The sequence below is a fragment of the Halichoeres trimaculatus genome, unplaced genomic scaffold (assembly GCF_033239565.1).
Source record: "Halichoeres trimaculatus isolate MK-OKI-2021-1 unplaced genomic scaffold, fHalTri1.1 fHalTri1_scaffold_6, whole genome shotgun sequence".
In the NCBI taxonomy this organism is placed as follows: Eukaryota; Metazoa; Chordata; class Actinopteri; order Labriformes; family Labridae; genus Halichoeres; species Halichoeres trimaculatus.
In genome coordinates this window covers 5,552,214-5,567,607 of record NW_027437184.1, presented here as the reverse complement: position 1 = coordinate 5,567,607, position 15,394 = coordinate 5,552,214, and the positions used below count along the sequence as shown (strand labels likewise).

Below are 15,394 nucleotides of genomic sequence, written 5' to 3'. Positions count from 1 at the left end.
AGTTTTCAGCTGTGGTGACCCAAGTCTCCCAGACTACAAATGACAAATCCTTAATGTTGCTAAAATGGAGGCAAAAACCCTTGACAAGTTCTTCCTCTGCATGAGGACCAGAACACAGGTTGATGAACCTGTTCAGTTTTTTGGTCCCATTAACTCTGGGGGCAGACTGGAAACCTGTACAGCACTCTCTGGGTCTCACCCAATAAAAACTGGGATTGGTTGATGCACCATGCAAGCTTGAACAGGTTGGGTCATTAAAATAAAGGGTGGATGGTTCCTGGATGGAAGGAATCCTACCTTTCTCTCTCAGGCATCTCTTGAATGGTTTGAGGAAGAGGTCGTCCAAAACTCTCTGGCAGGAAGAAAGCAGCTCCCGCACAAACAACAGCCAGAGTTCCCAGTATGATATATGGAAGGTACTTAAAGAAGACACCTGTCCAAGAAGGAGAGGAGAGTCGGATTAGAGAGGGGGTCTGTGTGGTACAACATATACGGTGGGGAAAATAAGTATTGAATGCATCAACTTTTTTTCTCATTACATTTATTTCCAAAGATACAATTCAAACAAAATTTCTACCAGACATTGGTATAAACTCAAATAATCCACACATGAAAAGAAATCACCACCTTCAGGTTCATAAATAATGATTATGTGGAATTAAGTACAATAACACAGGAAAAAAGTATTGAACACGCTAACTGAGACTCCTCTAATACTTAGTGGAGAAGCCTTTGTTTGCAATGACAGCTTCCAGAAGCTTCTTGTATGTTTGAACTAATGGCCCAGACTAATGGCAGCAGATTCATATCAAAAATTTCCCATACATGGCTCCATTCATTGCTCCGTCAATTATATGAAGTTTGGCCATGGCGGTGGAGTGCATTGCCTATTGTTTTCTCTGTAACAATTGTACCTGCTGCCTCAAAGTCTTTCTGGAGCACTTTCAGGGTGGTCGTTGGCTCGCTGAGTACTCCACATAATCATTATTTATGAACCTGAACGTTGTGATTTCTTTTCATGTGTGGATTATTTGAGTTAATACCATTGTCTGGTAGAAATTTTGTTTGAATTGCAGCTTTGGAAATAAATGTGATGAGAAAAAGTTGACACGTCCAATACTTATTTTCCCCACTGTATATTTACTCATGGGAAGAGAGCATTAAAACAACATTTGGATAAAATGAGTAGGACTCACTCAGCTGTACTACAAAAGGTGCGAGGCAGCTGCCCACTCTGGATACAGTCGTACATATTCCAGTCGCCGTGTTCCTGACAACTGTCGGATAAAGCTCAGCTGTGTAGGCATAAGCCAGGGATGTGCCGCTGGTAATCCCAAATTTACCCAGCATCTCCAGAGCAACGGACAGGCTCGGCAAACCTGGAAGGTAAGAAACAGTTTGAGTTGGAAGATCAGGAGTGCCTCACCTTTGTCCTCTCTTGAAAAAAGTCGGTGTGAGGATGCATCACAGTCATACATACTATCAGGCACCAGCTGAATGAGGTAGAGCGACACTCCTCCCAGGAGTAAGACACCGATGGTTGACACTCTGCGTGGTACAAATAGCATTGCAAGCCAGCAAGTAATGTACGCCGGTACCTCTACGACAGCTGAGAGGAAGCAGCTGAGATAAGGGTCAGCGTGAAGCCGAGATGTGTTCAGGGAAAGGCCATAGTATCCAAAGCTCAGAGAAAACCTGGTGTGGGTATAAATAAGAAAAAACAGGAAACTTTTAACAATCTGAAATTCTCTGACTTTAAAGAGCATATTGCAGGTTAAAGACAACTATTAAGAAATTGATCGAAAAATTAACTTAAAAATAGTATCCTGAAGAAGATTCCTAAATTAATAAACCACAGGTTCTCCTGGAGACATTTTAGTACGGGTTTTTGTACTTCTGGGTTTAAACCCAGCATTTGAATGTGACATCAAGAGAGTCCCGCTACTTCTGCTGAAAAGAATCTCAATTACTATACACATGATGGTCCTCAGGGTTATAGTTATGAGCCTGTTTAGAAAGATGGAGACCGGGAACAGGGCAGGATTATGAGGGCAGTGGAGTCGTGGTGTGAGGAGAACCAGAGGAGAACTAAGCAGGTGTCCCAGTGAGTAAGCGCTGTTAGCTAGTGATAAGCAGCTCAATGCTGTGTTCACATCAATATATTTAAAGCTTGAAATCAGATACACTGACCTGAAAATAAGTAGTAAGTGTAGCAACAGGCATTGAGCCGTCATGATAAAGCCCATAGAGAGAAAGACAGAGGTCTATCCACTGATCTAGAGTCAGAAAACCAAGACTTAGCTACAGTGCTCTGCTCCCTTGGGTTGAATCTCTGACAAATCCTTGTTTATGTCTGCTACCGGGAGCTGGGCTAGAGGCTGTTGCCAATGAAGCTGCAGTTGTCTGACAGGACAGCAGCCGGGTCAGTCTCACCAGGACCTGGCTCCGGTATCCCATCATAAACTCCATCCATAGATTTTATAAAATAGCCTCCATCATATCAATCTTCCTGTCCTGAAATGGGCACCACGGACGACTGCGTTATTTTGTGACCGATGCAGAAATAAAGTCCCGTCTTGTCAGCTGCACGAAACAAATCCAAGCACAAAAGCTAACTCACCGAGTCCGAAAAAGTGGACTCGATGTTCTGTTAGGCTAATATTTCTACATCAGTTACAACAGATAAAATCAATGATCAACTTATTCAACTTATTTATCAGACAATGTTAAGTGTTAATCTAGAAAAAAAATAAGAACCTGCAATATGCCCTTTAAAGATTTGGGGATTTAAGTGCCCTCACAGGTTACACACCACACGAGACACAGAATTATGGTTGTGTTTCGGATGTTTTTGGTCTTCAGCAGGCTGAGGACGCTGGAATGCTCCTTTGGATCGGTCTTTTTCTCATCAACCTGAAAGATAAGAAAGGCAGCCTCAGTCTCACCTTATTTTAGTGATAAACAGTAGTGGTACAAGCGTGATTCTATAATGAGGGGAACATTTCAGGTATACAAAAACTGGACTGGACTGGACAAGCTCTGTAACCTTGCAAGGGTGCTAGAGGGCACATGGGAGTTTGCCCAACCAGTCCGACTTAGAGAAGGCTTTCGGAGTGAGAGCTTGGTCCGTATTGCCAACAGTAAGTCAAACTTGTCCCCGGTCAGGGTTGGACTCCGCCAGGGCTGCCCTTTGTCACCGATTCTGTTCGTTACTTTTATGGACAGGATTTCTAGGCCCTGTCAAGTGGCGAAGGGAGTCAGGTTCAGGGGTCTCAGGATCCCATCTCTGCTTTTTGCGGACGATGTGGTCCTGTTGGCCTCATCGAACACTGACCTCCAGCTCGCACTGGGGTGGTTTGCAGCCGAGTGTGAAGCAGGCGGGATGAAGATCAGCACCTCTAAGTCTGAGGCCATGGTTCTCAGTTGGAAAAGGATGGACTGCCCACTCCAGGTTGGGAGATAGTCTTTGTCCCAAGTAGAGGAGTTCAAATATCTTGGGGTCTTGTTCATGAGTGAGGGGAAAATGGAGCAAGAGATTGACAGACGGATCGGGGCGGCATCAGCAGCGATGCAGACGCTATACTGGCCTGTTGAAGTGAAGAGAGAGCTGAGCCAGAAGGCAAGGCTCTCAATTTACCAATCAATCTATGTTCCAACCTTCACCTATGACCACGAGCTGTGGGTAATGACCGAAAGAACAAGATTGCGGATAGAAGCAGCTGAAATGAGTTTCCTCTACAGGGTGTCTGGGCTCAGCCTTAGAGATAGGGTTCAGAGCTCAGACATCCGGGAGAGGCTTGGAGTAGAGCCGCTGCTCCTCCGTGGTTGGGCATCTGGTGAGGATGCCTCCTGGACCCCTCCCTAGGGAGGTGTTTCGGGCATGTCCAACTGGGATGAGACCCCAGGGTAGACCCAGGACACCGTGGAGAGATTACATCTCTCAACTGACCTGGGAACACCTTGGTATCCCCCCAGAGGAGATGGTGGAAGTGGCTGGGGACAGGAGCCACTGGTCTTTGCTGATGGCACTGATGCCCCGGCGACCCAGACTCGGATAAGCGGTGTAAAATGAGAAGAAAAATGAAAGTAAAAAAAAAAAAAAACAGAAAATGTTGGTAATACAGTTGACAAACAGTTAATGCACCCCATGTACAGACAATGATTCTGATGAAATATTGATGAGGAGGAGCTGAAACATGCCACACCTTCTTCAAGGTTCCCACCAAAAAGGATGTGACCTCAGCTGGTTTGTGTCATGTGACTTTGGAGCAACCCATTGCTGTTTTATAGGTTTTTTTTTTAAAGGGAAACACAGTTGACGCTGATTTCTGGGACACGCACAAAGTGAATTATTTTATCCATTTAATTATTTAAATAGTTTTTAAAAAGCCTTTGCCATGTTTTGAAAACTTTTATACACAAATGATCCTTAAAATAATTTTTAAGAACGTTTATTCTTGTGTTAAATTTGAAGAGCAAACATTTGAGAAATCAGACGGCATAAAAACTGCAAATTCCAACACAATATTTGCATTTTTTGCTCAATAAATTATGGAACCGGTTAAATTTCTGGATTAAATGAAAGTGAAGTATTGCCCAAGTGACCCACTGTAAAACGGGTCATTGCTTGAAATTAATATTTAATAAAATATATAAGTATACCACATGGATTTGAAATGTACCCCTAATTATAGAATCACTCAATGACATTTCCAAATAATTGAAATCAAAGCAGACTTACGTATTTGTGGTAATCCTTAAAAATGACCTGTGGAGCCTGAACTTTGTTCCACTTTGCAGCTTTTTTCACTATAGCCTCCGCTTCCTCGACTCTCCCCTGTGTGAGCAGCCATCTGGGAGACTCTGGGATGACCCTGCAACCGTGAGCGTAACATGGATCTCTTGATAAGAGTCAAATCATGAGATTCATGATAAGATAATAAGTTTACCTTGCATCAGAAAAACATCAATTCTTTCCTCATACTGGTCCTCATTTATCAATCTTGCGTGGGATTTGGTGCAGATCTGGGTGTAAAAATGAGCTTACGGCAACGTGTGATTTATGAAACATGCATACCAGGACCAATCACAGGGTACGCCTGATCAGGTGTTGATAAATGTGGCAGCTGAAAACAACCGTTATTTATACGTTACACGCCCCCAAATATTCAAGGTTCAGCTGGCCGAACCCACAGAATGTACGATATGGAGGGACGCATTACGGGAACTTCTCCATGCTGGTAATGGACAACGCCATAGTAACAGAGATAGAGACGAAATGACGCCGCCTTGTTTGGCAGCCGGAAAAGTAGAGCGAATCAGAAAAACTCACCTGCAAGGAAATCACTGCAGTAATTCAGCAGCATGGATGTGACAAAGTAAAACACAGCTGAGTTTTAAAGGTCCCATATTCTGCTCCTTTTCTGCAGTTTAATCTGGATCATTGATGTCTTCATTGAATGGTAGTAACATGTTTTGGTCCAAAAAGCCAATAAATCAAGCACAGCAGCATTGTTTCCAGGCTCTCATAGCCCCTCTGTTCAGAACGCTCTGATTTAGTGGGTGTGGCCTTCATATGTAAATGAGCCACCGCTGATACCGCCCCACTGATACCGCCCCGCTCTTCAGCATCACTGAGAGCGGCGCCACGCGCTCCGAGTGCACAATGTTTGGAAAACAGAGAAGCTCGTTTACCGTAACATTACAGGCTAAAACAACAGGCCAACCGCAGCTAAAGTTAGCATCCTGAAGCTAACACAGAGACAGGGGGGACACTGAAGAAAAGCTCCTACATCTGCTCCACAGCACAGAGCATTTAAAATACTCACATTTCCAGGGTCCCAGGTTTGTTGGAGGATGGTTGGTAATGCGCCTGGATTCAGGACCAGTCTATTGGCTAGCCCTCTGTTGGACTGTCCACAGTTGGAAAAGCAGTCGGCCGTGAAGTGACTAGCACACACATGCACAGTTTTACTGAGTGTAGCTGGAACATTTCCTTGATAAATGAACTCTAGCCACTTTGTCTTCTTCCGAGATGGGAAGCTTGTGCATGGAACTATGTGGCTGTTTACAGCCAAAAACAGAGCAGTGATGGCTCTTGAACTTTAGCATTCTCCTCCGTGGAGGGGAGTGGGCGAGGAGGAGGTTTGGGGGTACCTTCTCCGGTGGACCAATCAAGTCAGACTTGCTCCTGATTGGTCAAAAAAGGGAATCGCTGACGTCAGCAAAACCCCAAAATCCAAACAGCTCGTTTTAGGTCAGGATTTTATATTCACAAGCACTACTAAGTACAGTTTTTGTCATTAAATATCACATTTTGTGGGTTGGGAGGAAAGCGAAAGACCCACAAATTTCACTAAAAGACTTAGTAAAGTGATGTTTGCATAATATGGGACCTTTAAAAAAAATCCAGGCTAAAAGTTTGATCTAACGTCCTCTGAATGTTCTCTGCAGAGACTTGATCATGGACATGGGGGTGTATTAAAAACTGATAACAGCATCTCTTTTTTTTTTTAAAGTAAACCGATAGAGGTAAACACATTTTTTATGGGGAGAAATCAGCTGACAGTTTACGCTGCTCTTTCATAGTGATGTTTTTTATAAATTGATGGAAGAAGAGTGAAATGTTAGAGACGTTTTTGGTGTCATATCTAATTTAAGGATCTAAATACTAATCTAAGAAAATCAGTTTTTCTGTCTGAAAATGTTTTGCCCTCCACAGACGGATTTCCCTCGCTGCACCCTGCTCTCCACTGACATGAAACTTGCGTGCACGAACTCAAACTTGGAGCGGGATTTGAGCGTACCCGACGCCCACGTTCAGATTGATTAACGCCGATCTGTGCATGGAAAGGAGCGTACACACATTTGATAAATCAGGGCCAATGACCGAATAACTTACCACCAGAAAGGACAGTATATCAAGCCAGGCAGAGACGTAGCCAACAGGAGAGATTTCCAGTCGTTTAAATAGTAAGCAAAGAGAGGCAGCATCATGTATCCCAGAGTAAAGCCCAGACACACACCCATTGATGAAAACAACACTCGCACCTTTCCCGTCAAAATCTCAGTTCCTGCAAATAAAGGAAAAAAATGTTCAAGACATCATGAATTCTTCACAAAATAACCAAATAATGTACAGGTGTCATTTACCGGGAAAAAAATTACAAAATGTTCACATTCACCAAGAACAAAACCAGCCACATAGTTGGAGATCTGTCCCATTCCAGATACAAAACCAAGGATGGCGAACACCGTCCAAGAAGGTGAGAAGATCTGAGCGAAGATGAAAATGGTTTGAACAGCCATGGTTACAAAGAGGACGGGCTTCCTCCCAAATCTGGACTCAAACAATAAAAGGAGAACATTGAACAAGATTTAAAACAAGATAATGGTTCAAGTAACAAACTGAAATAAAGGATTGTGTGTGTTTCAAATGTAATTTCATTGTTTAAGTACCGGTCTGAGACCTGTCCTGAGATAAATGATCCAACAAGAACCCCAAGGAAGAAGATTGTGGACGTGAGCGGCTGCTTCCAATGCTCACTGCACACCAGGTCAAACTGGAAAAGAGTAAAAATATGTCCTTCATTTTATTTTAGGCCTGAAATGATTTTGCTTTTTTTTATCTTATCTGTTTTTTTTAACAGTGTAAATACACTGCCGGGCCAAAAAAGAAATATGTAGGGACCATAAGCTGCGTTTCAACCAAGCAGTCCGGGTCGGTTCAGTACGGTTTGGGACGGTTTGGGACAGTTAAGTCTGATCCCGTTTGCGTTTCCACAGCAAACTGTGCCCTCTCGTGGTGGGCGGCGTGTGAGCCGGATGCAGGAAGCCGCAGCTAGTAAACAACAGCGCGACGCCGTAGCAGCTTACCCCGCTATTAAATCCAACAAAGAAGAAAACCCGACACAGTAAACAAAGAGCACGGATGGAAGACATGCAGCATCTCTGTGATTTTCATGTAACTCTCTGTTACAAAGTGCAATCAAGCTTCGTTTCAGAGAAGTCTGTGTGCCGCCAGGAGAAATGCAGCCGCTGTCGGGGTAAGTGACGATTCTTTTGACCAATCAATGGTCTGCAGTGTGTTGCTCCACCTTTCGAGAACGGATCGGTTCAGTCTGGCACCCATACGAAAGGGTCCCAAAAAAGTGGGACGGCTCGTCTCGGTTTTTAGGGATCCGTCCGGGGATGAGTCTGTGGAAACGCCGCTAAAAGCGCACCGTACCGAGACGAACCGACCCAGACTGCTTGGTGGAAACGCGGCTATAGACTGTATATAGAGTGGACAGCATGGCTCTGCCATTAATCATAGTCAGTTTTGAAGCCAAAATTCCCCCGTCACAGGCGCCGCCATTGAAGCAGTTGTGCAGCCAGAGTCTGCGCAGCAGAGACTGTGAGGGATTCTGAGAGAATCTGAGTAGAGCTGGATGAGAATAATAATATATATTTTTATCATTTGAGAGTCTAATCACTTCTTGACTCTACTGCCTGACATATTTTACAATCCCCCCAAAAAATACATGAGAACAGCAGCTGTCAATCGTCGTTAAATGTGACGTAAAGCCTCATTTTTAACCTCGTATAACTAAAGAAAACAAAACTTTTAAGGAAAAAAAGAGGACTTGAATACAAGGAAGCCAAATGATATCTTCAAATCACCACAACAATCAGACGTGAGAAACATTTCTACCAGGTGTATTAATTTTTTAAAGTTTGACCACAGCCCATCTGGAATGACTCGAGAGCTGGATTTTTTCTTTCTTATACTGCAGCCAGCCACCAGGGGGAGCAATTTTCGTGGCGACCTCACTTCGAGCCAAGCAAGATGACGTCCTTTTTATTTACAGTCCATGGTCGGGACCAGCAGGAGGTCATGACTGTGGAAACTCTAGAAAATTGTAAAATTTTGTCACTGTACTCAAGTTTTGTTATAATTAGATGCCTTTCTGTATTAAATGAGCTGAGCGTGGCAATTTTTGGCCTGTTGGAAAAAAAAAACAGACACAGTTGAGAAACATTCAGCCTTATTTTATACCAGAACGATCTTGGAAAACTGCTGTGTGCTGTAATGGAATTCCCAATGTACGTTAGCATCAAGCTAGCGCCAAGAGCTCTACATGGTTTGGGTGGATTAAGAGCTATATAACATGTTGAATGGATAAAAAATGACTCTCTTGTGCAAAAATATTACACCTGTTTGGGTGTTTATTGGTGAAAAATGCTCTTTTGCTGGAGAAACAAAGCTTTATCAATGTATGCTACCTGCTAGCAAATATCTTGTCAGAGAGTTATTTATCAGTGAGGGAGATCTCTTGTATCCCTGTTTTTACCTTATGTTTTTATTAGTGCTGGGCAAGTTAACGCGTTAATTTCACGTTAACCCGTCAATCTATCAACGCCGTTAAATATTTTATCGCACGTTAGTGCATGTTGCTCACATGCTTTTATTTTGTAAATGTCTGTCGCTGACCGGAAGTGAAATTGGCGGAAAAACACAATGAGTAACCCAAACAAGCATGGAGAAGAGGGGCATTTCGGCTATATTTTTTCATCCATTGCCAATGTTATCATAAAGTCAGCTTGTCTACCGTCTTCAGACTACGACTTTGAGTTTGGCGGTTGTCCTTACCGGTTTGAGCCTGAGTACACGGACGAGGAGCTCCATGAAAGAAGGATGCAGAGGGAGAGAGATGAAGAGCTGGCTCGAGAACAACAAACAGGAGCACGTCCACGACTCATTGCAAACTGGTGGTGCGCTTGTGGACAGTGTTCGCCTATGGCAACAGAAGAGGAGTGTGTTTATGATAACACTGGGCGATGGATGAAAAAATATCGCCGAAATTAGCGATTTTGCAGAGATTATGTCCCGGGCTGAAGCTCCCTTGCTGTGGCCCCCGCTAAGTGCGGCTAAAATCAGCTGGATCTAAATAACTTCTGAAGGACTCCAAGCTGCACGATGTTTGTCTGAGTGAGTATATGAGCATGCACACATCTATAAATAAGGTCCAGGTGTCAAAAAACAGGAGTTGCCCTTTAAAGGCGCTCGCCGCTTTGTGTATCAGTCCGCGCGCACAGCGTGCCAGATATAAACAAACACAGGTAGTCTGCCAGGATGAAGAGACACGATGAGAACTAGAGCCTTATTTAGCGGTGTTTTTGTGTGAAAGTAACGCGCTGAAAATTCTCTAAATAAAGCGTGAATGCAGACCGATATCAGATTTTTTTGGTGGGAGTCCGTTTATTTGTGTTTTTGGTCAAGTAAAATATGGCCCCGTCTGAGTGCAGAGGAAACCAGCAGAGGAGCAGGGAGGGGGTGTTTGGTGCGTGCGCCCTGGGCTTCTGCTGCACAAAATCACTGCTGTAGGGGTAATTTCTGCCCTAAACCTTGTGATAGGACCCAACTTGTTCCATCCCGGAGTATCACTTTAGAGCCCTGACAGTGGCAATAAGCTTTAATTTTGTATTTACATTTTGTAAATTTAATTTGCACTAAATATGTGATTTAACTATTACTGTATAACAAGTACTGATTTGGTGTTTGCATGACAGATGTTATGGCATTTTCACAATACGATTAATTATGATTAATCAAGGAAATCATGCGATTAATTAAGATTAAAAGTTTTAATCGTTGCCCAGCCCTAGTTTTTATAAAAGTCTAAACATATGAGGTCAGAGGTATATACACATGATTACACTTACTTAAAGTATTTTCGACCTGCAGCTCTTAACTTTACACACGAAAGTAAAACTTCTAGTTCAGGCTAGCTACTGTTAGCAAATCACCTGCAAAGCTCCAAACAAATGAAACACTTCAAAGCCTTTATACGTCGTGCTACATGGTGTTGTTCTGGATGATTCTCTGTATTTCATTAACAGAAACACCAGCAAACACTGTATTTATGTAATCTCTGCCATTATAACACCATCTACTGTCACTTTCTACTGCTTCTTTCAGTAACCGGAAATATTCAAGGCCCACCCCAAATTGGTTTGGCCCCCCCAAAACGGACATCCTTGCTCCATCCCTGACAGGAGGTTTGGAAAACAGCCCATGTTTGGCTTCATCACTCATAAGGGGAGAGTACACACCTGGTGAAAAATCAACGACCCGAGGGAAAAAAGGAAGTTTTGCATGACAGTTACGTTTGTCTCTTCTCTCGTAAAAAGGTTTAGTGTCAGAAATGCAATAAAACTGTCTCTCACCTCAGAGACAATGGTTGACTCATAGATGTCTTTGCTGTAGCTCCATCCATCCACACAGCTCTCCTGCTCCAGCTCAGTGAGGTTCACGTCCCTGCCAGGAATAAATCCCTGAGCAGAGAGGTTTCTGACCACATCCAGGCGGTATCTGCTGCAGCTACTCTGCTTCTCCTCTCCATAGATCACCTCAGAGCCACAAGGAGACAAAATGTTGGATACTACACGTCTTTCAATGCATGGTTCACAAAATTGCTGTGCTCATTTAGACTTGCTTACCTCTACTGGGATGATAACGTTAAGCCAGTCCTCAGTGAGATTAACATCTGGAATCAGGCAGTGATGGGTGGGAATATCAGCAAAGAAGACGACAGAAAAGGCTCCAAATCCGTTGGGTATGATGCTGGCTACAAGCACGAAGAAGACCACCTGCTGGAAACGACCCCACTGACCCAGGAAGGCGACGGTTTCATCATAATCCTGCATCGTGTGAGCCTGTCTGCGTCCTTCACTGTTCCAGTGTTGTTGTTGTAACTTTTTTCTCATGCAGACAAGTTTGCCCTCTCGTCACATACACATGGTCACACCTTGCTTAAACATGCACGAAAGGGGAGGGACAGAGGTAGAGCATAAAGCACAGTAATTTATATCTTGTCATTTGTGTTTACAGCCTGGAAGAGACATAAACAAACAAACTTACATTCAGTATTTTTCCAGAGCCTGGGGCTGCGAGCACCTCAGCCTCATTCAGCTGGTACAAGTAGCTTCAGCATCTTCCTCCAGTGATTAAAAAAGGTGTAAATTATCAAAGCAGATAAAACTCTTTCAAACGACTTATTCTTGGAGTTTGAACAGATCCCAGAACAAGAAACAGACACTTGAGAAACAGATTCCAAGTTTATCTTTTTTATCACGTGCTGAAGGAAGAGTAATGGTTACCCAGGGTAATAAAATGTATGAATCAAATTGCTGATTCAACAAAACCATCTGTGCCAACAAGAAGAACAACCCAGCAACTTTCTCAGGACATTCATTAACAACTGTCAGGTGGGTGTTTTTAATGTTTATGCAAGCTAAGTAAAAGCATGACCGACCTGTTTGCTTGCAGGAAATGTAAAAGGTGTAAACAATGACAAGAAAACAAAAAGTTCTGCCATGAATTTACAATGAAAAGATCTACACTGTAAAAAATTGATAATCCAGTTTAAGGCATTCAAGTCATCTTGTTGCTTGACTGAGTTAATTCAACATGAAGTGTCAGAAAGTTTGACCTCGAGAAAAGGTCGAGAACTACAAAAATAATGGATGAACTTAATTCACCAAGTTTTTACAGCAAAGTTTTTGATGTGATGCCATTTTGTATCCGTGAGTGAGTAGGGAACACAGTGGATATAAGACCCTGCTGTACACTGAGATGTTACAGAGAAGGCACAGGCTGTCTGTGCTCTAAATGGCACAGACAAGCTGTTAATGCTCTATGATAATGACCTGCTGTCTTGTCTGTTCTTAACACATCAACACATCTTGTGTATTAGCATAAACACTATATGCACTGTAAAAAATAACTAAGCGTACAGGCCCTACAGACAGCCAGTCTATGGAGCAGAGAACAGGTAGACAGTGCACAGACAGCCAGTCCGTGTAGCGAAGCACTGACAGACAGTGCACAGACAGACAGTCCATGCAGCGGAGCACAGACAAACAGTGCACAGACAGCTGATCCGTGCAGTAGAGCATAGACAGCCTCTCTGTGCAGCGGAGCACAGACAATTGGTCTGTACAACAGAGCACAGACAGCCGGTCTGTGCAGTGGAGCACAGACAGCTGTTGTCCGCTGCAGTGTATCATATCAGTGTACAGCAGGGTCTTACATCCACTGTGTTTTCCCTCTCCTCACTCATGGTTACAAAACGCCATCACAACCAAAAAGATGCTTTGATGTCAAACAATGGCAGAAGGTTTGCCAGTATTTTACTGTTATTTTACGGTGTCATTTTTTTTAAAGTGCTGTATTAAGACATAACAGAAACGTTCACCATCAAGTTGACGTGCATTTCTGATTATGTGGACATAGATTTTATTTTGAAATATATTTTGTATTTGAGATGATGTTAACTTATAATTATGTGTCATCACAATTCAGTCAGTCAGTTATATTTTATCATACTGACCAGTGGCGTTTTCTCCCGGAGGCCAAGGGAAGCCATGCTTCCTCTCTTTTTTTAGACTGTAGCTGTGATTTAATGAAAATATATTTTTTTAACAGTTTCAATACTTCTTCTGTGTTTTGTCACCGTCATCTCTTCCTTATTCCTCTCCTCTATTTATTGAGCATTTTACAATGTGTAAAACAGCGCCCTCCTACATGTTCTGTGGCAAATGCGTGGTGAAAATAGGATACTGCACGCTGTTGTCCGCAAGGAAGCCAAGCAGAGTTGGAGTCCCTTGGTGAAAAAAAAAACAAATGAATAACCAATCAGATGAGGCCGTGGTCATGACACTGCTCTTCTGTGATTGGCCAAGACTGTGTCAAGGGAAGCCACCCCGTCTTTGGCCTCAAACCAATCAAATCACAGTATCGTCATCATCGAGCCACTGAATGAAATCAGGGAGGTTAGCACATTAGCAGTGTGCATGAAGCGGCCGCTTGTGTGTTTAAGTGGGCGGTTGAATTAATTAATACGATGTTTAAGCTAAGTCAAGAGGACAATGTACATGTGTGAATGAGTGAGTGAGGGTGGGAGAGCTAAAGGGCGTGTGTTTGTTGTTCAAAGTAAGTAAAACGAGCGCTCTCTGGGCGCTCTAACAGGTCGTTCCGTTACATGAAATAGCGATACAAACTGCAACATAGCCTTTTATGTACCACACTCCCTAAAACAAATACAGATAACAGGCTTTGTCTAACTTGGCTTCCTCAAAAAAAATATCCACGCCACTGATACTGACTAAAAAAGTGTTTTAGAACAACAAATGTGCAAAACCACTTTTTACAGTGTAGGGCAACATAGATTTTGTGATTTTGTGTTTGCAGGTTATTGCAAAATCAGTCATGTGATAAGGTTTGCAGAAAAGGTGTTGTGCTCATTCACACCATCGTGTCTGCACCTTTGTTCTCTGCCCATCCTTCTTTCAGTTTTATCTCCATGGATGTGTCTGCTGTGATGACAGTGATAAAATTATCTGGTCCAGACCTGTTTATGTGTGTGGCAACTTTCCCAAGATAACAGTCTTATGATTCGGCGCTGTACGAGTAAAGATTAACTGATTGATTACCAACACTGTCAGCAAGCTTTTAAAGGAGAGAGGCAGTTTTGGAAAGAGAAAAAAGAAAATGGTTAAGTCCCATCTTGATTACAAAGAACTGAAACTACCTACATTTCTAGATGTCGAAAGGTTAAATTTATTTTGGCAGTTCATTTCACAAAATCAAAGAAAGGTTTGGTTGTTGTGTAATATCTGATAAAGGTCACACCGACCGAAAAGTTACAAATAAATCTTTGACTGGGAGTGATACAGCGTGCGGGAACTGAGCCTTCAGGTTTGCTGAGATTCTGCATTCATCCCAGAAAGTGACATTCATTTCAGAAAGTGATACCTGCATGTTACACGGAGTGAAATACTTCAGGCATTTTTTTTTATTTCACACTGATGATTGTGACCTACAGTTAGTGAAATCCCAAAAGTCAGTATTAAAAATTAGAATTTTACATAAGATCATCAAAAAGGTTTTAAAAACAGGAATGTCATCCCTCTGAAAAGTATGTTCCTTTATATTACACTTTTCCTCCATTGGTTTGACTCATTTATTGCAACAAAAATTATATTCTCAAAACTCTTATGCAGTGGCCACACTGGACCGAATTTGCGAATTTAAATGCGCGTCACGCCTGTAGAGAGTATGTGAAAGCTTAGGAGATCACAATCAAGGCCTGCTGCCTCTCCCTGGTAATCCACCTCCACTGGCCCTGCCTGGCTGTTCCCTGCGACCTTATCCTCGACCCCCCGACCCAAATTCCCTGAGGTCTCTCTGAGGATAATGAAGGGGTCGAGGAAAGAGGGGACCGCAGAGAACTTCCATCTTTTCCCTGGCTCTGCTCCTGCCCCGCTCCTTCCTCCTCTCTATCAGGCTCAAAACTCCACTGAGGAAAACACAGTCGGACTCAGTGATGACCCGTGCAAGCAAATCCAGCTG

The 15,394-nt window shown here is 43.0% G+C and overlaps 1 protein-coding gene across 1 annotated transcript; it reads right to left on the bottom strand.

Moving 5' to 3' along the window:
• Positions 1-293: 293 nt before the first annotated feature.
• Positions 294-11,688, bottom strand: LOC141791723 (organic cation/carnitine transporter 2-like). Its single transcript, XM_074672365.1, has 10 exons — positions 11,482-11,688; positions 11,209-11,391; positions 7,459-7,562; positions 7,185-7,339; positions 6,902-7,073; positions 4,742-4,874; positions 2,813-2,913; positions 1,481-1,695; positions 1,197-1,379; positions 294-433 (listed from the first exon to the last, which is right to left on the bottom strand). The coding sequence occupies exons 1-10, from the start codon at positions 11,686-11,688 to the stop codon at positions 294-296; spliced, it is 1,593 nt and encodes a 530-aa protein (XP_074528466.1).
• Between the last annotated feature and the right edge of the window lie 3,706 nt (positions 11,689-15,394).